At 39.7% G+C, this 24,561-nt stretch overlaps 1 protein-coding gene across 11 annotated transcripts in view; it reads left to right on the top strand.

Annotated features, from left to right (window-relative positions):
• LOC135494446 (protein dachsous-like) overlaps window positions 1-23,756 on the top strand; it is a 53,176-nt gene extending 29,420 nt beyond the window's left edge. For 4 of the 11 annotated variants that reach the window (XM_064782423.1, XM_064782431.1, XM_064782425.1 and 1 more), the window contains 12 exons: window positions 2,758-2,859; window positions 5,340-5,489; window positions 7,960-8,148; window positions 8,496-8,672; window positions 8,978-8,995; window positions 10,649-10,792; window positions 11,316-11,497; window positions 11,675-11,959; window positions 12,613-12,639; window positions 16,847-16,885; window positions 19,576-19,948; window positions 20,533-20,741. In XM_064782423.1, the coding sequence (XP_064638493.1) occupies window positions 2,758-2,859; window positions 5,340-5,489; window positions 7,960-8,148; window positions 8,496-8,672; window positions 8,978-8,995; window positions 10,649-10,792; window positions 11,316-11,497; window positions 11,675-11,959; window positions 12,613-12,639; window positions 16,847-16,885; window positions 19,576-19,948; window positions 20,533-20,598 (1,752 nt within the window). In that variant the 3' untranslated portion in view covers window positions 20,599-20,741. The other 7 variants (XM_064782424.1, XM_064782426.1, XM_064782428.1 and 4 more) reach the window with 7 other exon arrangements.
• Window positions 23,757-24,561: the final 805 nt, after the last annotated feature.

The following is a 24,561-nucleotide window of genomic DNA, read 5'->3' as shown; positions in this document are numbered from 1 at the left end:
TCACGTATTTCTTGCCCGCCCATTACATACATGTAGGATTACCAAAAATCCCGATTCCAACCAATGAGGTCTGATGAGAATTTTTATCGGCCTACCACCCCTAACCTGGATGAATATCCTTCTCAATAAACATCATAAATGTGGTATTGGTCGGTATCACCAACCTGGTCTTATAGAGCCGAGTTGAGAGTATATTGCATGTTCAGTAACCTATATCTGTCATCAGCCTCTAATTCTGTAACCCGTTCTGTTGTCGATTCTAGCAACCTAACATTAAGGTGAGAGAGTCAAATATATGTGTAAATTATAAATGTTTGGTTTGATTGCTTGAGATTTGCTAACCACTTTGTGTGCTGATGATATTGTAAACCACATCACAGGGTGAGGGAATCCGAAATATGTACCAATTTGCAAAGGAACTAAATATCGAATACCCAGGTGCTCTTCGAATGTGTGTTTTTCCTCGAAAAAAATTATGCCAGCCCACCAGGCCATTTTTCGGAAATGAAACACACAAAAAGGTTTTCAGATTTTGAAAAACCTAAAAGTCTTTTTTCTTTTTTTCCCGAAGAAAAAAGGCAAAACATTTCACTATTCTATATTTGTACCAAACTGCCTGGTTGTCCATAAAGTTTCAACTTAATTAACCAGAGGCGCTTTTTGGCAATGGAGTGTGTTTTTTTCAAGCATGGTATGGAACTGCAAAAGCTTACGTTTCCGATATGCATAACGTAGTAAAACTTACATGATCTTCACTGCATGTTTTGGAGTTAAAGTGTTTTTATTCAAATTTCGCGTAACGAATGCTTAATTGGTAGACAACATTTATAAGAATGGATGCCTTCTTAAAATACTTGGATTGGGGGGGGGGGGGGGCATAAAATTGAACATACAAGGTTCTCCACACAGGCATTTCTAAAGCCAGGGTGGCACCCTTGATATTCAAAACGGTTTTGCCAGTGTATGTGAAACACGAGGTAGGGTGACCAGTTATTTAAGGTAGGGTAGCCCAATAGAAAGCAGCCACCTTGCCTTGCTCTGGACCTTTTAAAAACGATCTAGAGCAAGGCAGGGTGGCTGCTTCAAAGTTAGGGTGGTAGGCTGCCAATGTAGAGGGGGTCATCCTGACAAATGGCCTTGTGGCGAATACTGAACATGATCGTCATATTACATAAGCAATGTGCATATTCATGTTAGTTCATGTTCGGTTTGCTAGTTGGCTTCCCTCGTATTTTAAGGGGGGCACGTGCATTCCTGCATAAATGTTGTCCTTCAATTGTGTGGGGAAGTTTTAATATATAAGGGAAGATATGGTTTTATCACTTTTGATGGCGCCAATTATTTCAAATAAGTTTAAGTTGCCAAATATTCACCAGTACGTCAATTATTGCTATCATAGCACAGCCAAGTACATTTTCTGTATACATTCTTTAAAAAGAACGGGTTTTGAGCTTTGAAAAACTTTCAGCCAAAACTGTAGCATTCGGTAGAGCTGTTATTTCTAAAGAGAAAAGAAAAACATTTTGTGATAAAACACCTACATCTTGGTCATTTCTCTGAAAATGCTCTGCATATTTGTGTTAGCCTGAAAAATCGTTTGCTCAAAAGATTTCTTTTTTAAGAGTGTGCATCTCTTTTTTCTTCACTTGCAATGTTCGTCCCAACTTTGTTGTCGTCCCCGTTAAACCTGTTGACTCACAGTTACTTATCACCGTACATGCACACCATCACGGCCATTTCAACCCACCCTATCACTCACGCCTAACCACATTTGAGCGGGTCGAGGGTCATTTCTAGCATCAAAAGTACACTAAACCTTCGAATGTGGTAAAAACCGTTTGCGATATTTTTCGAATGATGATCATAACAAGAGCAAATTAACAGGGAACACAGGATCTCATATTTTCGTCAAGCTTCTTTCCTCGAGGTCCTGGACTCGCTTCCAATGTTTGGCACGATGAAAGTGATCAACACTCTCACTGTCTACACTCACCCTTTGATACACCATCAATATTGTCACCAAGCGGACTGAGACGAATACAGACCGAACTTTCGCTGCACATCAGTTGTGGAAGGTGACCCAAAAACAATCAAACAATAAAAATGCGGTAAAATGTACAGTGTTTTCAGACATTTTCATGGTTTTTCATGGATCACCCTGTATTTTGATTTTCATGTCCGTACCTATATTGTCACGATGCTGTTCAAACTGTACAGTTGTCAGTAAACATACTGGTTCAGAGCAACTATTTCGTGACTTTATTTATATTGAAGCATCGGTACAATTGAGATTTGGTTTTTTCTTCAATTTTTTGGAAAACCAACTCCAGTCTCTCTTTTTTTAATTTGTCATCTACATCTACATCGTAGAACACTGCCAAGTACGAAGTCAATGGTTTTCTCTACTATGTGGCGCCTAATTTCGCTTACTCTCGAAGAAATACATACCAAAAAGCTTCATGCAGCTTTTTACACATTTAATAGTTAGCGAATTCCAAGTACAATGACCACACATACAGCAAATACATGTGCAGTTTTAGCATGTTGTCATACTGGTGGATCACGTACTACAAAAAACAAGAATATTGTAATTTATTTGGCCTGGGGGGAGCTGGGGGGAGGGCAGTTCTACATCAGCTCTATTCCTCCTTGTGGAAGGCACTTGTTTTGTTCTCCAGATTAATATGCAATGTACATGTCTGTTTTAAAAGCAAACAATGACATGGTTAATTGATTTATCGTTTTTTGTGATTTCAGGAATATTTCAACATGCCTATGCCTGGAAAGGGAATTCTACAGCTTGTCAAACCGCTAGACTACGAGACCTTTCATAACATGTCTTGCCTTATTACGGCAACGGTAAGATCAGCGAGGTTGAGAATTCTAGTAATTCAAAATAACTGGGCCCGTTTTTTCAAAGCTGCGTTATCTGCTAACGGTGGTTTGGCGGTTATATAAGCCACCGTTATCTTAAGTTTGTATATAGTTCCTAGCTTCATATCCGTTAGCTGAGCTGCCGCTATTTCGGCGCCATCATAGCCATAGAGTTCCGCTTATCGGAACCCTAACATGCCTGAGGGTTTTGCTAAGTTAGTAGCGGTCACTAAAACATTGCGGTTGATACAAAAGGCTTTGAACACTACCGGGCCTTCAGTTGGATTTAACGCCTTTGCCTCCGAAATCATCATTAAAATTCACAGAATATGTTTTGGACATGTATTAAACAGATTCGCACCTTTAAACAGTGACAACCGTGTGCCCTGCATTTGTGTCCCTTGAATCATTTATGTACTGATAGATTAATTATTTGGGTTTCTCTCTCCCACTAGCGTAAATATTATATATAGGCATGATACACGCGGTTATGATATCGAAGCTAATGAACAACAGTGTAATCAGTGGTTCAAACGTTACTTAACTCGTGTGAACAACGCAATATGTTGCAAGGAGTAAATATTTTTGAATCGCCGCATGAAGTTTATTCGGTAACAAGGTTTGAAAATTATTGGAATCCTGATAACGGTGTAGTAGAGCATCAGTAGTATCAATTATTTAGACAGTGAGCGACATGATTATGCATTGGCCCGTTCTAATGAGGCTGAAATTTCGACAGCTCTTCTCGAAGTTGATTTGGGATGATCACCCCTATGTTCCCCGGGGATCGATGTACATCGGGTTCTGTGTTCCCCGGTTTCTCTGTTCCCAAAGTTTTATGTTCTCCGGGCTCTGTATATTCCCCTGTATGACAAATACAGCAGTGTTGCTAGTAAAGAGGCCTCTCTTACTGAAAATCACGATTTGTTGATTGGCCTTAAACAAAGGCTAATTTATATAAAGTTTGACTTGATTATAGAGAAAGCGTCGGGGTTGTGAGGGGTGGAATCCGACAGTTGGTGAGAGTAAGATAAGGGGTTCTATCAGGCCCAGAGTATCTTTCCAGCATTCTTTTGCCCATAAATAGTCACAAGTGCAAAATAAATTTGTTCAAAGCAGTTTTTGCAGACAGAAGCACACCTTGGCGACCATATATAGGACCCGTTTATTGAGAGAGAAAAAACAATGAAATGGGCGGGCCGGCTATCCGATCGTGGCAGATAGCGCTGTTGGGCATCCAGCGTGAGGAGGGGGTCATTTTTTGGAAGCTGTATATCAATTAAATCATTGGAGCAGGAAGGAATATTTTAATTTAACTTGATTTCACCTATAAGTTAATAAAGGCAAGGACATCATTTCGATGCGAATTTCTGGAAGCGCTCATGATATTAGCGCTTTATGAGCGTTTTATGGACAATAAAATTGTGTTTTTGTAATGCCCGGCCTGCGAAATTTTTTTCTGCAGGATACTTCTGCCATAGTGTACATCTGACAGCCAATCAGAATTCAAGGCAAGCACGTGTCTTTGTTGACATCATCTTTCCACATGGCGCAATAATGTCAACAATGCCACGTGTTCTGATAATCTTGGAAAGAACAAGTTAGCAAATGGTTAGAGGAGTATATTAGCTAAAATATATTTATTTGCAGTATCTTAACATGTATTTTCATTGTCGAGTGGACTGTATTTATTGGACTTGTCTGTTAAAGGCGCACTGTGCTCGGCAAAATAGCCGAGGTTGAATGTTTATCTGTCAACCGTGTAACTAGTTCTGCTGCATATGCATAGGTGGCGCCACCATTCAATTTATTTTGTTTGCTTGTCAAAATGTGTTTTATACAATGGCCCTTCAACAATGTTCAAACTACCAAAATAGGCCTGATACCTTCAACAGCAGACATCGGATACACTGTCCCTTTAATAATTATCAACATTGGCAACACTGTCAGTGTCACTGCCCCTTAAAATTTCACAAATCGCGAGACATCGGATACACTGTCCCTTTAATAATTATCAACATTGGCAACACTGTCAGTGTCACTGCCCCTTAAAATTTCACAAATCAATGCATGCACTGCAATGTAGCGATCAGATCAGCTGATGCCTCTTTTGTACGCATAATATCATCAATTTTACAATGAATCTGTGCAATTCATTCCTAAACACTACGACACAAACCTTGAGTTGAGCATAATTGGGGTCAGACAATGAACTATTGTCACATTCACAGTTGAAGTGGCACTCGGCATGCGACTCGGTATCGTCCATTGTATTTGCATTATCATGCATAAATAAACAGTGTGACGTCAAAGATCGCGCCAATTGTGATTGGCTGTCAGATGTACACTGTGGCAGAAGTATCCTGCAGAAAAAAATTTCGCGCCCGGCCTAATGTCTGATACGTACCCCAATATAACTGTGATAGTTTGAATAACATAAAACTCAATCACAAATAACTTTTCAGGATCACCAGCAAGGAGTTGCGACCACGTCAGGCCCCGGGCACTTGACGGGGACGGCTACCCTTCAAATAACTATCAAGGATGGGGACAATAGAAATCCCATTTTTGTTGGCGAACCGAACACAGGAAGGATACAGGCTAGCGCTTCACAGGTAGGACTGAGTCAGAATACACAACAATTAGTGCGATCATAATTATAATGATAATGAGAGAAGCCCAAATAAAGTTCCATGACACGTCATTCATTCTATCATCTAACACAATTATGAGTACCGAGATTGATGCGGACGGACGATCCAACCTGATCACGCCGAAACATGATGTTAATTTATGCTGTATGTTGGTCGTCGCGAGAGCAGACCCTTATTGTCAGGTTCTGTCATTATGTTTGTGGCAGCATGTGCCTAGCAACCATGCCTAGCAACAGGCATTTTACACTAAAAAATATCTTTAAAATCATTTTTTTTTTAAATTTGGTTCGAGGAATTGTTTGCAGTACATTCAGCCTCTTTGTCACCAATTTTGAGACAAATCGGAGTAAAAGTGTAGACGCTGAATCGATTTGTTTCAGGTCCGTTTAGCTAAATGGCGAGATTGACTATGAATGAAGATAGTTTTAGCCCTAGGATGCTCGGCAGTTGTTGAATTGAAATGCAAATTGCGTTGCCAGTATTTGTCCTATTGTAATAAAACTTAAGTTTTCATTAAAGTTCGTTATCTTGTTCATTAAGTCCTTCGTCTCATGTAAAATGCGAAATGAATAAAATTATTAATTGGGAGCTCAAAATTGATGAGCGTGTATACGTAGCATGCAGGAATGTTGTGCTGGCCAGCGAGCAGTATGGTGAGTTTCTTCACAAAGCTACGTGTCTTTATCGATGATGTATGAAGAAACTACGAAGACCCAATGTAAGCAGTAATCTAATCTGTAATACTCTCAAATTTCAACGAAATCAATCAAGTATTTGCCGAGAAATTAGAAATTACGCACAACTTTACAGGATCGCGTCAGCCATAATAATGACATTAATGTACATGCAAATGAGGACTGTCACTTGCTCGTCAATACCGAGCAGCTAATCACGTGGGCATAATTATGATAATAAGGTACAGCGGTGGAAAAATTCAAATTCAAATTCAAATTCTTTATTACTCTAAAACGCTAAATAGTCTGGTTCTCTGACCTCGATCTCCGGGCTTTTGGTAGGGTTTAGGAACGGGTCAGGTAACAACAACCGTCTACAAATAACACGGCAGAAAAGAGGAGTGTTATTTTTAGATTCAGCCATTGTTGTAATTTCCCGAGCCAATTATCGTTTTACGGTCGAATTGAGCGCTGTATCTGTCCTAGGATTATGCACTTTTATTGAACACATCATTCTACACTGTAGAAATACCGGAATTACTCTTAAAATGCGCGATTACGGTTATTTTATGTTTCAGACAAAGGGGTTTCCCCATATAATGACGTCACTTTTAGCGATATTGTCATTTTCGCAAAAGTACGATTTGGGACGCTAAACCTTGACCGATTGCGTTGGTTTTTGCAGGATAGATTGTTTATAATATTAAAAAAAATTAGGCATAAGAATTTTTGTGGAAATGGTGGTGTAAGCTATTGTTCTATTTATAGATTTTTGTTATTGCCTGACCTACGACAGCGAGAGTGAGGTCAGGAGCCCAGACTATAAAACGCCCACTAGGGGCCAACGGTTACATAAAATAATTACAAAATATACAATATAAAGTTACAGGGTATACAAAATAAGATCACAAATATTTAAAGACAAAAACATAATAATGGAAATAAGGACAATATAGAGTTATGCAGTTTAAAGAACTCGTTGATAATCGCAGCAGAGGGAGGTGAAGGATTTTTCAGAAAAATTGTAGTCAGATCCGACAGAGACAGAAAATGGAGATCACTTCTATTACAACTGCAATGAGTTTTGCTGTTTTGACACATATTTAGGGCACACCGCAAGGAAGTGAAAATCATCCTCAACCTCCCCTGACTTGCAAACCTCACACTTTCTTAGACTACAGTGTCTCCCAGTTTTGATTCTTAGACAATGGGCTTCCAGCATTAATTTTGTGATACAAGCCCTGTGTTTCACTGATTTAATATCATTTAAATATGTTTGAAGTTCAAATGAAAACATAAGATTACTATACATCGAGTTTTTTATTTGTTGCGATTTCACCAAAAATTTCATGTTGACAAATATCTCTAATCGTTTACTGGGCATTAGAGTATAATATTTTCCAGTTATCCACATTAATATTCATTTGATCAAGCCATAGGTACCCCAACCCGGAGGAATTAAGAACAACATTTCCAAATTTTGGGGACGTTCTGGCATCAACGCGACGACCCATATTCGCCTATAGGCTTGTCCATTGTGTTTGTCATGAGAGTACCACAAGATATGTGTATTGTTTTAATCATCGCGAATCTGCTGATAACGGAATATTTTCTCTAGTGCCGGCACGGCAGTGGCGTGTGCCATTTTTGTTGAAACGACCACCAAAGAAACCTTAAGCCGTGCCAGTCGATGGATGTATTCGATTACTCAAAGTATACCATAATCATCTTATCAAACCTTTTCCAATCCATTCCAGGGTGCACTCGTGACAATGGACAAAGCTATCAAGGCGATAGATGGGGACTCGGGCATCAACGAAAAGGTCCTCTATAAAGTACCTGGCGTAGCCGGTGTGACAAGCTATTTCACGATAGATCCCAACTCCGGCGCTTTGAAGTTAAACAAAGTGGGGCCACCGGCTGGGCAAAATGTGGTAACTGTCCAGGTACGGTATTACTTTGAACTTAAATCCTGGTTTACATTTCTCAACACTCATAAATGTCGTTGCCAAAGTTAGTCTGTCAAGAAAACCTTATGTCAGTTTTGCCAAACTGGACTTCGATCAAGTTCAAAGATATTTAATCGTCCGATTTACGACGCGTTTACCAAAGCTTGGTGACTTTCACGCCTGACATTTAGAGGTATTCCAGAGAATGATGGAACATGCTGTGGCTTAGATAGCTGATGAGTTTTCCCGAGCTTTATCCAAAACGCGCTAACATAGTTAAGGAGCCAGCGCCGACCCTGGTACTTCTGACTATGTTTTAAAGGTCAAACTAACTTAACTTTCAGGCATACCAAAAGAATTCCCCGTTGTTGAGAAGCACTACGACGAGGGTCGTGGTGACGGTACAAGGAACCAACTCGGTGCCCCCTTCGTTCAGTCAACAAACCTACACAGCCCAGGCTTTAGAGAACTCCCCCGTAGGGGCTTCGCTACTGACAGTTGTAGCTACAGATAAGGACCAGGTAAGAACGTTTCGATAACGTCCTTGGCTTAGAGCGATAAAGCCATGATACGACCTCCCTTAAAATCTACGACCCAGCCAAAATACTAAAGGTCCAACCACTGAAGGCAGAATTACAAAGAGTCGTTGCAACATGTCGTATATCGTTGAAAGTGCCATCTGCTTGCAAATCACAGGCCTGTTCATTGAATTCTTAGAAAGTATAATTTTTTATGGCGTTTTATCATTCAAATCACATAGACTTCCGAATGTGTCCTCGACTAAAACAACAGTCTAACAATATCAACATTATTGCATGCTACACAGGTCTATTTGGGCATAAATGTAAGTACTGCCAGAGTCTTTTTGTTTCACCAGTTTGGAAATTTTGAATTACATGTACACAGTGTTGAAAAGGATTGCACGATTTTTCGGGTTTTTTAAGTTTTCGTAACTGTTCCAGAGCAACATTTAAATTCAAGTAATTAAAAGAGATAAGAAGTTTTCTGAGCAAGCTTCTCTGGGGAAAATACAAAATACTGATCTCAGCCTCGTGCGTATCGTTTGAGTGTTTCCGTTTCTGAAATTACCCCTCATTCTTTGGGAACTTTACACTTCAATGATTTGGAGAACCAACATTCCGAGGTCCCTCGGCTAGATGAACTTCATTCCCTTCCACTGATATATGATTTGTGATATGGTTGATAACTTGACGCATTCTTTGACAACACTTTAAAGTTTTCAAAGATGTCGAAAGGCTGCATGCCTATACTAAGTAAAAAAAGTAGCTGTAGCGTATCGATTAGCTTGCATTGCTTTACAAAAAAAATCATGCATTTGAATAGTTATTGCTATCTCAGTAACTGATCTCCGAATTGGGCCTGGTTTTCGAAGAGAGGGTCACTAACACTAACCTTTGATTTATTCAAATTATAATCACAATCTCATAACGGGTCGGACTCCCTGTTTTACTTTCAGAATGATGTTACTATGTAGCGACACTCGGACATGTTCTATCCTCTTTTAAAACACTTAACCCGGGAACCTTTATATGATAACTTGCTCACCTAATGGTAGAAAGAGCAGCTCTCGAAACTTCTAAGCATTTCTTTAATTGGTAATTCTTATTAAATAGCTCGATTCTATTGAAAATAATTCGATCATCTTTTAAAGGACACGATGTACAGGAAAATGTGACCCGATTTTTTGAATACTAGGGGAGCCACTACAAAAGATGAACCAATCATGATTGTGCAGGACCTCAGAATAGTTCAACTTCTAATTAATAGGTGTCTCCCCTGGTATTACAGGAGAACGTTTGTTTCTCAGTACGCCTTGTCCTTTAAGTAATCTTTCATCTATCGAGTCGTGTTAACCGTTTCAAGAATAACCATTATGATAGCAACCTTGATGGTGGTCAGATGGTTCAGTAACTCAAAAGGCTTGCAATGTTAACCGGATACAGGACCAAAACTGTTCGTGTTTATCGTATATTCCTGTGGCTCTGGTTAATAGAAATAAATATTGCAGTAGACCAGTTATTATGCACGCAAATTAGCCAAAACCAGTATTTTCTAGTATTATATTAGTCCACACCACGGCAAGCTGTTGAAAATCATATTTAGTAATTTTACAGAATTGAAAATTGTCCAATTTTCTATTTTTTGAACGGAAGCTTCATTTATGGCCTTAAGAAAGCAAGGATTGGAAAACACACCGTGATGTTCATGATTAATGGCTTACACTTTCTTATTGGCCACGTGAACTTTATTGCATTAACAACAGACCTGCAGAAGTCAAGGTAACTCAATTTTCACCAAAAATGCACTTGCCCACCATGCACTGATATCTTGATTTTTTGTTTGAACCATTTTCAGTTAGGCTCGGCTGAAACCTTTACTACCTCAGACATCGTTTAAGCAAAATATAAGCACGTTACTGCATGCCCCCTCTCGTATTTTTACCTATTATATATGTATGAAATATCTTCTCCTTCAGGGGTCGATTCTTTCATACGCTCTTAGTGGTACCAATGTATTCGGTATCGATACGAAGAGTGGAGTGATATTCCTTGCAATGGCTCTTGACTTTGAGACGATGGCGATCTACACCTTCGAAGCAAAAGTCAAAGATGGCACTTTTGTAAGTAGTTGTATTATGATGGGTTTACAGCTCCTGTTGTCACATGTAATGTACGACTTCACCGCGTTGTCTTCTCATCTCATGTCACGTTTTCAAGCAGTCAGTTAAGGAACATGCTCGTGACAAGTGACTTGAACACGTGGACCATGACAAGTGGCATCATGAATCCTATTCAAATCTAGCCTCAAACGTAAAAAAATATTCATCACTAGTACTTGGATATTCATCGGCTGAAACCTTGACCGGCTACTGATTTGTGAGTCATTACCGCCGATCCAAGCTGGAGTAAAATGTAAGCTTGCATATTCTTTTTAAATATATGATCCTAACTTCCTTTCCCTAAGAGCTTGAAGGCAACAGTACAATAACAAAGCCATCGAACTCCCCTGTCACGGAAGGAGGTTGTCAAAATGTCACAGAAATAAACACGGTTATATCGATTTTCAGAAAAAAAGAGTGACAGAAGGTGGGAATATAACCTATCTGTCCGTCCAAATACAACATTTTTTTTCAATTGTTTCAGACTTCGACAGCCACTGTATCAGTAACAGTCCTAGACGTGAACGACAATGACCCAGTTTTCAGTGAACTCGCCTACACCTTCAAATACGACGACGAAAATGGAGATAAGGTACTCGGAAAGGTGACAGCCACGGACAAGGACAAGAATAATAAAGTTACGCTCAGTCTGAGAGATTACAAACAGTAAGTGGAAATCTATATGGAAAGTGAATTTTATTTTACTGACTGACATTTAGATTTCTTTCCCTTCGAATACGGAGATGAAGTCGGGGTGGGAGTCAGATGGGGGCAGCCTCTCGATTATCCTTAAATTGCAAATATTGTCGCATTAATAAATTGTCTACTTTGTTCCTTTTTCAGTATTTTTTCGATAAACCAAGCCGGTGAACTTCGTATGATAGGAAAAAAAGGTGACATAACCCAGAGCAAGTACGAGTTACTCATCGACGCTGTGGACGATGGTGTGCCGCCGCGGCGTGCGACTGGCGTGGCCGTGGTGTCCTTCAGTCCCGCTATGGTAGCTGGTGCGGTTGCCGGAGGTGGTACTGTGACCGAGGTGGATCTCATACCGCTCATCATCCTGGCCTGTCTTTGTGGTGTGCTAATTATAGTCATCATCGGACTCATCATCTACATTCACAAGAGGTAGGTACATGTTCTTTAAACATTTGTAGTTGAAAATGTAGTTAGAGCAACCTGTCTCGGAATCGAAAACAAAAAACGCATGATGAGACTCAAGGGTGCCACGCTGTTTCTCGTTGATTTACATGACTGTGTGGTAATTGATTTTGTCTGGATTCAGCTCGGTTAATTCGTGTGGCAGGTGACAACAGTCAGGAGACAAATTGGGCCGTCATGCGAACATAATGCACCGGTAGGCCCGGGGGCCAGGGCAGTGTTTGCTTCAGCGATAGTTACATTCCTCATTCACGTGAACAGTTTCGATGTACAGTACAAGCATTTTGAGATAGAAGATACCTCTCTCGGTGACTTTGTGTAACCTAATCAGACCCTCCTGGCTTCAGCCTATATTCTCCGTTTAACGCGATTGACCCTGTTGATTTGGAGGCTGGATTTGTTTATTTTCACATTTATCCCCCTGATGTATGCTGCTTGCGAGGCCTTTTATAGTGCAGTATGGCATAACTTGATAACATATTCGAAGTTGGAGTATAATTTACTAATCAAACCTACGCCTAAACTCCCAAACAAATGTTGTCTTTACATGTATATGGCATTGCTAATAAATAACAAACGAAAACTGTCACAACTGGGGTATATTTCTGCACTTCCAGCAGAGGTGGATGTTGTCCAAGAGAACCAAGGTATTGTAGATATTAGAGACATCAAAAACTAACAATTTCACAAACTTTGAAATAACACAGCACAGCCTTATCAAATAATAAGGATAACAGCAAACACATGTCTACTGTGTGGTATTGTCAACTGAACACTTTGAATCTTATTTTTGTCAATATTATGGCGTACTTCCATATTTTATAACTTTGACTTGATAACAACCTTGTTTCTCCACTGGGTCTCACAAAAAGGGCGATTTCGAATTTTATTACGCCTAATTATAACATGAGTACCCGTATGTAACAATGTGACATTGGCACTGATTCAAGCCGGGTCGTCATTTTTAAAGATGTCTTGCAATTGTCGTTGACTGCGAGTTGAAAGTGTTCCAAGTCATATTCACCTGACCAAGCCCGTAGGAACAGAGGGGAATATGTGGACCCTCGACGGGGGCTTCGCGCCTACGGCACACCCAGTTCCCAACACCAGGACGTTCCTACTGCCCTGCTAACTGTCTATAAGGTGGATATATTTCACAAAGGGCTTTCTGTGCAGTTTCTTTCTTGACACGCCAAGTCACAACCATCACACATTAACTCATCTCTCTTTTCAACCACAGAGAGTACGGGTAAGTTCATACGTGGACAGTTTTTTTTCTCATGACCTTGCATCTTTGATAGTTTGCTTAGGATGAAAAAAGAAACAGGCACCAGTTGTTGATATTTTTGCAATCATGCATGAATCACCACGAAAGGTTCGCTTTTTTGCTTTGCTGATTTTTGAATGGGGACTTTAATATGCTACGGAAAAATCTGAAGCATATATAACATGAAATCCTTAACACTGACTTCCATAGTCGATTGGGTTATTGAATATATACCAAAGATTCATCGCAACGAGGTCATTATTGACCTTTACTATATTTTCAAGGTAGACGAAATTGTATTTCTCATTTTATGTTTTTGTCTGTAGTTTTAAGACTATTCGTTTTCCAAGTAATTCCAGGTGAGCACATGGTCCTTACACCATTTTATTTAACTTGAATACTGCATGTGTACGAGCAAAGTTCATTCGAACGTTCACCAACCCCACTGTAAATCTTCCGTTAGGTGAACATGCTAAAGCCGCCAGACCTGTTCGCAAGGACAAGTGTTGCACATTTTTATTTGGACATCTGTATCTAAAAATGTGTTTCATAGGGAATGTCAGTCTATTCACTTATTGCACATTATACGCAATGCGAATTTATGTGATAACAGCACTGCACTATAGAATGCATTGTTGATCGTTTTGGTAGGTTTCCACTGATTGCGAGTTGACATGATTTTGCATTCATTTCGCAACGCATGAGATTTTTGCTCAGTTTGGGTGTATTGCGGCGTGAAATAACAGAGCTCTGGGTCAGGCGTTGTCGCAGTCGCATTCAGTGGAAACCTATTCACAATGGGTTGGTCTCCACTGAACGCGACTTTGCTTGAATCGCCCAGCGCATACGACATCGCAAGGCAGATGCTTTTATTTTCTTCGATTTTGGCGCAGTTACGCATAGCAAAGCCGTAAAGAACGCGTTGGCTTTTGAAATCGCGTGCAGTGGAAACCTCCCAGAGTAGCACACTACGCGGAATAAGATAGCGCGATTATTGCAATTAAATCAAATAATTCGATGTGACTATTTTTACGTCCATGTTTAATACAATTTTCACCAGGAAGTAAATGAAATACGATAAGTGTAGTTTCTTCTCGTGAATTTTCGATCTTGAGTTTAACACTGACCAAATAATTGTAAGGTGGAGAGGAGAGTGTGTGGGTCTTGGCGACGGATGACTGAATAGATATATCAGGAAAAGTAACAGAAAACATAAAGAAACCGCACGTTTGTTGTCTATTTAACCACCTTTAATTCGAATATATTACAATGCATTTGATCTGACTGATATTCTTGATCAGTATGGATCACTAAGATTAACATTTATGTGCTTAATCAATCATGTTATGATCATACAATGCATAGTGTCTCTTTTAACCACGCTGCACACACCCGGGATACTCCAGGCGGTCTTGGAAATGCCAAAATCAACCATTCTCAAAGGACGGCAGTTTCCGATCCAACCAAGACGGCAGTGACGTCATTGTTACAAATGCCCCCGAATATAGCCGAAGTGAACCTGATTACAGCCGAAGTAACGTAACACTCTCAACTGTTCCTGACGAGAAGACCGACCAAACATATGCAGGGAGTTCTAATGATGGAGACTCTTTTACCACTCAAGAACAAGTGATGGAATTTAGTGACGATGATACCATTTCAAACACCACGCTACAGTCCGCGGACAGTAAAACATACCTGGAAAGTGACGGATTAACAATTTTAAGTGATATCAGTTCTACGACAGTTGAACCACTTTCTGACTCTGAGTTAGGACTCGGCAAAATTCACCCCGAAACTGACATTAAGCCTAGCGCACCTCCAAACAGTCCACTTAAACTAGAAGACGAGTAAGTCCGGGAATACAGTACAAGATGACATCTTTATGCATTACGTCTTATTCAGCTTCCTCATATTACCTTAGTAACTAATTAATTATTCTATTTTTTAAATTTTTACTTAATCTAAAAATGCACAATAACCAATAGAAACTATCACTGTAAACCGATAGATTTTCGCTGGCGTTTTCTTTTTGCGGAGCTTACAAAATATCCCAGATTCTCCAACAACAAAATGTCGCGAAGATAAGTCAAATTAATTTTGATTGTTGATCCAACGTTTCTCTAACGATATCTCTCTATTCATTTTTTAATCACGTTTTGCACAATTTTCTTTCATTTCACAGCCTCTAGATACTTGATTTAAGTCTTATATCTACTTAAATGACTCTTTTACTTTAAAAATCTTCTTGTTTCTGTTTTCAAGCAATCTATAGGTGTTCGGTTCAGTCATTATAATAAACTTGTTTTTTCGTGCTTCAAGGTAACCATGACAACCATCAAAATATATCAAAAAAAGTGATACTGTTATAACAATCAACGACAAAATTGATAATAACCTTAGCATTACTGCACTGGAATGCCTTTTTCTATTCCATCAATGGCATAACGTCTGGAAGTAGCGCCGGGAAAGCGTTGAAACGTCTCAAAAAAGACCAATAATTTGTTGAGGTGATGAGGTCTTTTTGTCAATGTTTCTGTAACGGGACGTCAGGATATAGATACCCCTCTCCACCAAAACCCCTTTCCCGAGCTTACCTTTTGTATCCATTGGTCAGAAGTAGCCTTATTTTGTGAGGTTTACTGATAAGTTATTTTTCTTCATGGGTATGTTACAATATACCATCACGTTATTTTTATCATCTTTTTTGATTTTTCTTGTCTTCAATCTCCATTTGTTTTCCACCTAGCAAAAGTATCTCGTCATTGTCATTGCCGAAGTAGAGCACACATTCTGTACAAGGCATTGGGTCGTGGTTTAGGTGTAACTTCACTTAGTCCGATTATTTCAAGCTCTCGACTACAATGTCATTTCACCTAATCAAATAATAATGTGATAAACACAGTCGTGTTAATAAACTCTAACTCACATGAGTTAATTGGGAACAAAATTAACAAATTTACTACAAATAAATGTTGCTTGAAAATGCATACTTCTGGCGAAGGGATTTGAAAATCACCATCCATTTGAGTGTGGCAAACTAAAATGAATTACAAAATATATCTGGCTATAAGCCGAAAACATACTGCATTATGGCATGAAATCAGAAAAAGAGGATTTAAGCACACACACTGAGGCATGACTGGTCATGACGGTATGCCGTTCAAAGGATGAATGATACATATACGAGATATAACGAGGAGAAATGTGTGCTCAATGATTTGCCATGTTTGCATGTGGTGGTAAATAATGCTAATTAATTATAGTAATTTGGTCAATCAGAATGAATGACTTTACCATAGTTATTCTGTAGGAATTACATTTAACTGTCGTGGTACCTAGATAACACTGCAGCATGCCCAACTGAATTGCAGACAACGGCAAACAATGTATATTGATAAACACTTATAATGACATTTGGACGAGCATCTTGTTAGGTGTTGAATGAATCATTTGTCAAGTTGGCTTGTCCATATATAGCAATTTGGAATATTTTCGGATACAAGATAGTTTAATTCAGTACTCAATATTTTCATCAGGAGGTGGTTAGGATTCCAACAACCCATTACGCATTCCTTTTGTTTTAGGCATACTGGCATTTTTTATATAAATGACGAAAGAAAGAGGTAAAATATGTTTCTCCTGCATATTCCGGTTATAACGAGGCTTCACCTGGCTTTAAGTAGCGGCTATCACTCTGCAGTAGTATTAGTATGTGACTCGACACAATTTCTAAGTCATAATCTTACAGAAATGACTGATGATAAACTGACCAACGCAATCTCGATATCCGTGCATGGTTTCCCTTGAGGAAGCATGCAAAGAGACACTAGCCTACGATCTGACTCCAAAGCAGATTATGCTTTATAAAGCCATAAAAAATACCAACTTGGACATTGAGTAAAACTGTCTTTAACCTATGATAGTGTAATACCCGCGTGATGTCTGAACCCCCATCTCATCTGGTTTAAAGCGAAGAGAGTTGACAATGAAATCCAGCATTACCAGTTTATTAGTCTACAAAGATCTCACTTCAGCTCTCCTCCTTTGAAAATCATTTGATCTCATGGGGTCTTAAAGTGAACTGTATACCATCAGACAAAAGTTGGTAGCAATGTGAAGCCTTCGTTATTACATGGTGTACACTTTCCTTTCACAGCATGAAGACAAATGTTTCTCTTCTCATCAATGTTGTACAGATATCTGACAAATTTCTTGAATGTTTTAACCCCTGCTGTAAATCAGCCGTTTCCTTTTAAGTAAATAATCTATAACAGAAATCATCGTTGCAAATTGTTCTCTAATATCCATAACCTTGTTATTGTTGTAACGGTTCCGGATCCAACTACAGGCGGAGGCGATTCTGTTGTTAATAATCAACAGCTAGGGTCGGAGGATGTGACCTTAGTATCATGCTTGTTTTGCAGTTCATGACTTGTAGCCTGTTCTATAATATTCTGTTAACTGGCATGCTCTCGTAAATTTCATGCTACCCGTCAGGCACGTCAGACATGTCAGACCTAATGTTGTTGGCGTTGCTCCACCTACTTCTTGACATAAGGTAGTATATTCACTTGTTCTGTTGAATGTTGTATGCGCTGTCATATGATGTATCAAGTATGGATTAAAGAAGAATGTTTAATTAGCTATTGGTTAGAAAGACAAGCACTTAGTTCTAATTTTGAGAGGAGGGGAATTTTGTAATTATATTTTTGACGCAGGTGTAAAAAAAGCCTGATCTTAGGATGCGGGAGGTTATTTCCCATTGCAGCAAAACATGTAGTCCTTCACAGATCCCTGCTTGTCTCATGTTGTAATAGTTGTATATCTGTCTAACTTTGTGTTGGTGTTCTAGGTTTAAAGCCCGATGCACAGCTTTTTGCTTATTGTGAATATTGCTGTTGTAACTGTCCGCCTTCAGACGCATCCCGTGTTGCCAAATGACTATTGTACAAATAGGAGACTGATCTGAATCCCTGATGTAAACTAATGCGCATTTGAAGCAAATTAATATGACATATTTCATCCTTTTTAGCATAACATGGAATGTTATCTTCTTGCGGTCTTTCAAAATATACGGAAAAAAATCTAAGGTCTTTACGACAAAACTTAAGCCTTTTTCTATAAGGATGATTTCATAAACCTCGCTTAATATTGTATTTTGAATTATTTGGGAAGTTGACTTACACTATATTCAAATAAGGGTTTTGGAAGCACAAATATTCTGCCATAATCTGGAAGATCCAACATTGACATGAATTACTATTATCAGTGATTGCTCAATCATAGTGTTGGCGAGTTGATATAATGTTATTGGTCACAATGGCAAGAGCTACTTTCCCCAATAATGCCTATCTGACGGCCCACACTCATAACAATAGCACTAATTGCATCAGTGACACTGCTGCATCCGTCTCCAAATAAAGTTTTAATACGAGGGACATGGTTCAACAAGCAATGCACCAGTGTTAGCCAAGTGTTTCACTCCCAACCCCCTAACCGGCGCGCACTCGTAACGTTAGAAAAATCGCATCATCATGATCACTGGTTTTATTGTCGCAGTGTCTCAAAGAACTTGCTGGTGTATTGTGGGAGAGGCTTCAGCAAGCAGAGCACGCACTTGCGTCCGCCACATATTTCGCACTTCTGCAGTAAAACACTCCCAAAAATTGCCCGTAGAATCTCAATGCGAGAGTACCTGTGATTTAGGGATAAAGCATATTTTATTATTTACATGTAGTTATAACCAAGAAATATAGTATTTGACCTTGCTTGAAATATATTCTAATTTGAATAATTAATTACTTTCTTCACGAAAAGTATTTTAATGTGAGGTACTATGTTGCCTACTAGTTCGTTCATAAATTTGGCAACATGTTTGTATCCTTTTTCATATTGTTTGTACATATATTTCTCCTATAATTTGAATTCAACACGTTAGGTGTCATTTTCCCTCTTAAGTGAGAGGCATTTTAAAGCCACTGCTCAAAGGCAACTTCACTGTAGCCCATTTTGCTCACTTTCGTAGCAAATTATGACTCCAGCATCTTTCCAATCATGAGCGAGGGTAGATTGACATGGATTGATTGATGGATACTATTATATTTTATCAAATGAATGGATTATTAAGAAACTCGTTCCATGTGATGGTTGATTACGACATCTTGTGTACATCAGCAAAATTCTGTACATAATATTTAGACAATTTTTAACCTGTCAGAATTCTAATCTGGATTACGTCCCTTGGTCGTAGCCCCGTAGATATCCACTGAGCATTAACTATCACGGCTTAGCTTCCAACACTTTCTAATTGCAGCAAAAACCGCCGATCGAACAAAGAGAACAACCTGATGTACTACTCTAACAACTCCTCAATGAACGAAGAGGACGGTCACACCTCGGTGCAGACGAATCCCCTGGCTCTAAACAACCCGGGCTACTACACGTTGGAAAACGGCATCCCGGGCGAGAACGATCCTCGGTACGGGTCGGAGCGGCAGATTAGCGAAATCCAGTTGGACACCGCGGTGACTCCGTTAGGACATATCAACAGCGGAAGCTTCAAGAGCGACGGGAGCGGTAGCTCCTATGAGCCTCATAAGTCAGGAATGTCCACGTTTAGAACGAATCATCCAAAGAGCAAGAAATTCAGGAACAACAGGGATAGGGTTGAGGTTTATAATGCTGAGGTAAGGGACAGGGACACATTGCGGTCAGTAGTTTTGCTGCCCATACCGATCAATATACTATCGTCATAGCTCAACTCCCGCAGTTCGGTTCGGGTGTGGATTGGTTAACCTTAATTATAACACTTTTGTCGTTTGAGCAATGCTGGGCAGAGGCAACAAAATGGTGACACACCAGCACAACACCATGCCACGCAATCACATCACAGCTTTCACCTTGTGGGTAATCTTCTAACCTATACACGAGCCCGTAACTCAGCCTAGATTTGGACATGGGTGAGTGTGTCACCGTCACTTTTCCAAAGGGAGAAGGAAGCCCGCAACGCGCTGCATCTTGAACCCTTACCCCCTTTTTTTATTAATCAGCATCGTTTTTTATAGGTGTTCACAACGGCGTTTCGGGCACATGTTGTTGCACACCAACCAATTTTTACTTCAGTTTTTATTTGTTCCTCTGATCAGCGTCTTCTTTTAGTTGGCGCTTCGAGTCCTACAAACACGGCCTTCGCCACGGCCACCACGGCCATGTGAACCTTAAAAACTGAATAAGCTCAACTGTTAATGCCTCGTTATTTCTTTCTCTTCAGAATGCGATCGAAAGAGATTCCCATCACGCGGACGGCGAAAAACCAGGAATCACTGTCTATTTCTAAGAACTCGCTCCACTCGGAGGTTGACTTGGACTTTACTTGGCTGGACCACTCGCCAACAAGTGACTCCAACTCATTCTCCTATTCCTCCGGGGTAGGGAGTCTTACTTCATCTCAGATTGCATTTGTATTACCTTCAACGAGGTGCTAATCGAACACTTCGCCAACCTGGTAACTTAAGACGAAATTCTTCCCCGGGAATTGTTTGGAAACTATCATTCAAATGGAGGTGCATGATTTATCATCTTGACAATGTTTATAGTTGCGTACAGAATAGGCAAGACGTCTTCAAGGAAACAGTTTGTGGACGCAAGAAGTAGTTTGGCCTAATCACGGTATAAATTTGAATCTTTTAAAGGGTCTGTCGTTGCGGCTGCGTCCGTTGTTGTTTTGGTTGTTACAATACCAAGAATCGCACTAGTATATAAGCTAGTGTCAACTTTCCAGTATCTAATCCAAGGTTTCAGATATAAAATCCTTACTCTGCCTTGATTATCATTAATTATACCATGTGTATGATGGGGAAGAATCAGGCTCCCCTGGTGATGGAGAGGCGGAAGAGAGAGACGAATCCCTTTAAATTCTAATAGATGGAAGGAAGCTCGATATAAGTCTGCGTCAATTTTAGGAAATACTGCTACCAGCGATGAGGAATTATGGTCATTCGAAATACTTAGCATGTGACTCATTCATGTAGTATTTCTTTATATATTCCTAAACAGAGGAAATACCATATCATTGTAGGTTTATCAAAGGTATGCTAGGTCCACATTTATTTGGGTCTATGCCTGGAGAAAGATAGAATACACGCCATGCAAACTGGAATCTCGTATAACTTGGTATATTATCAAATTGCAAGCCACATGGTAGGGAGCCGAGCGGAATGTCCATGTCCTTTGTAGACTTTTAGTCGAAAATATCATTACATGTATATTAACTTCGATCGGTCTCAAAGTTATGTCTGGGTCAGAGTCGTAGAAGTCGCCTTAACCCCATTCCAAGCGTCTTGGCGGTGTGCAATCATATAACTCACTGGAGAAGGACTAAATAGAAATGGTGGGAAATTAGTACCTATATATAAAAATATGTGTTCAAATTTACTTTTCCATAGACACCAATGACTACTATGTTAAACTGCATGTATAACGATATGGCATTTTATTCCCCCGGATTATGGGCCGGCTAATGCATCAACATGATTAAAGGGACTACCGGCCCATGGGGTATACCAGTAAATTTCGTCATCATCGAAAACTGCGAGGTTAAAAAAAAGTTGTGTTGATGCATTTGTATGCAGTTCGACTGTAAGTGTTCAGTCATCGCCCACCATGGTCAGCATTGGTTAGTTTCAGATTGAAGGCGGGAAAACAATAAAAGACACCAAAATCAATATTAAGAGAAACATACATTGTAAAGGAAGGATATATCCCCAGTGGACACATTTTTCTTTTACATGGTCATTAGTTTCTATATATGCACGTCGAAGGGCAATAACAGTCGATAAGTGCGTTGCAGAGGATAGTCAAAAGCACTGCATAAGTGGCAGATGTTTAAGTACTATTTAGTGTGTTGTTTTTGAAAGACGAGAATGTATTCTAGTATCGTGTATAGCCACTATTTTCTAATTATGTACATGTATATAGGACTAGATCTGTACACCAAATCAATCTATGCATTTGTATACCTGTATATTCAATATAGCTTTATATGTAAATGTTCGTTGTATAAAGTTTGGGTTGTTCACTATGAAGTTTACCCGTAGTTCGTTTCGGGAAAAGTTTCAGTTTGGTGCCATCAGTTTCGATCAGATCTTCCAATCGAAAAAGTATAATTCCCAATTTTTATTTCAGCTAGTTTAGGTTATTTGTCGAATTCGCAGATATAAAACGCCAGCACTAGTGTAAAAATGTGGCGGGTTACAGTACTAGTTTATCGATATACTAGGTTTAAGGAATTGATAGCGAACTGAGGGTATTGGTCGGACGTACTCACCAAACATGGCGAGGTTGGAGCTAAAAGGTAGGCCGAACCCGAGGCGACAGCGAGGCGAGGATTTGTGCAAAATGACAGCCCTACCCGGGCAATGTTTATGGTGCGACAACCATTTCTAGTGAGGTATCATTAAACATGAAAGGCGATTGTGCAGTGAATGCGTTAGGGAGCGTCCATTAAGTACGTACGCACGAAAATGCCAATTTTGATACCCCCCCCCCCCCCCCCCCTGTATGCACCTTGTACGCATTGCCTCATACCCCCTCCCCCCTGTACGAGCGTACGCCTATAGAACCTTGAATTCCCTAGCTGACGAACAGACATAGTACCTAATTTTGCTACATTGTGGCGCTACAATCGGATTGGCGTCGCCATTTTCTCTGACGGCGACACGCATTACCGGGAAATTAAACGGTGCTGGAAATTGCTAAAACATTGTAGTCGGGTAATATCCGAACCCAGAAGCGTATGAGTTCACACATCTTGTGAAGAACAAGTATGATTATCCAAATAAGAATTAGAAAGAGGAGAAGATTATTATGATAATATTTATTTTTTATTTGTTCAAAAAATGGTTCTTGGGTTGCGTACGTACGCAAGACCATTAACCCCCCCCCCCCTGTACGCATAGTGTACGAATTTCATAGACCCCCCTCCCCCCTCAGTGCGTACGTACTTAATGGATGCTCCCTTATGACTTCCATATTTTGCACCCACCCGAGTGGTTATGGTCATCTAACCTACAATAACCGCTGAATTCAAAATGAGGCTTCGTAGACGCACAGTGCATGTACACAGTATGGTCCATTATAGATCAAGGTATTGAGAACTATACGTAACATTGTTTGCAACATTTGCTCTTCATATTATTCCTAGGACACAAAGTATAGTGATTTTTCTTCAAAAGATACCGTTCGAAAATTAAATGAGAGGTTTGAGGGGAGGCACATGTATATATAACGCGACTCCACTCTTTGAAAAAGTACAACGTTACTCTAAAAGCGCAAATAGCGGTTTCTAATTAATCTTGTCATTTTGATACAAACGAAGAGAACTATATTTGTCACAATTCGTTAAGGGGTTTTATTTTAGCTTTTTGTTTGTGTCAGAGCGCACTCTGTTGTCATATTTCAACAATCAGCTGAATAAAAGGATATAATTTCTATGCACGTCGCATTCGTCTTCAGTTTGTGAATATGGTCGAGCTACCTGTGGCCCTTTCTTGAAATGAGTTATCTAATCTGAATGGATAGTATACAGCTGGCCAGGACTCCCCCCCCCCCCCCCCCCCATTGCCCAAATTTGAACATGCACAAGTTGGTAAACACAATATAGTGGCGGATTTGGAGGAGGTCACGATGAGGTGATGCCTCCCGGGCCTCTTGCATTGATCTTCATTTCAAAACCGCCTGACTGGGGTGATGCACACGTCCTTCTGAATGGTGACTGGCCCATACACAAACCCGGGGATAAAAGAATACACCCAGCCTCGTCATCAACCTTGGTGTATATATTTGTATTGTCTGATGAAAAAAGATTACAATTTGTTATCGTTTTTGTTTTGGTAATTTGTTCATCTACTTGTTTTAATAATAGAGTTGGTTTATTTCATGCATTGAAATTGGTCGAAATCATCAGTGGGACTTAGTTGACAGGTAAAGATATTTAAGACTTACCCTTCGGACAGTAAGAACGTTGATTACTTTATAATCGGATTTCATCGCATCGTCAGAGCCATCGCGCGCCTCAGTCGATACAAAGCAATAATTCAAGTTTTACGCATCACGTTTCTGCTACCCTTGATCACTATTCGGATTTATTGTTATCTTCCCTCAATAAAGCATGAGCCTAATCCCTCAACACCAAACAATTGCCTTACTGAAGTAGGTGAAAGCGTTGATCGTGCGAAATCCGCTTTAATCAAAGATGAATGCAGCTACTTACATGATTGCAGGATACGCTTGATAATTCCAC

The sequence above is a fragment of the Lineus longissimus genome, chromosome 10 (genome assembly GCF_910592395.1).
Source record: "Lineus longissimus chromosome 10, tnLinLong1.2, whole genome shotgun sequence".
NCBI lineage: Eukaryota > Metazoa > Nemertea > Pilidiophora > Heteronemertea > Lineidae > Lineus > Lineus longissimus.
Note: the sequence above shows the minus strand (reverse complement) of the source record. Positions and strands in the feature narration are given on the sequence as shown.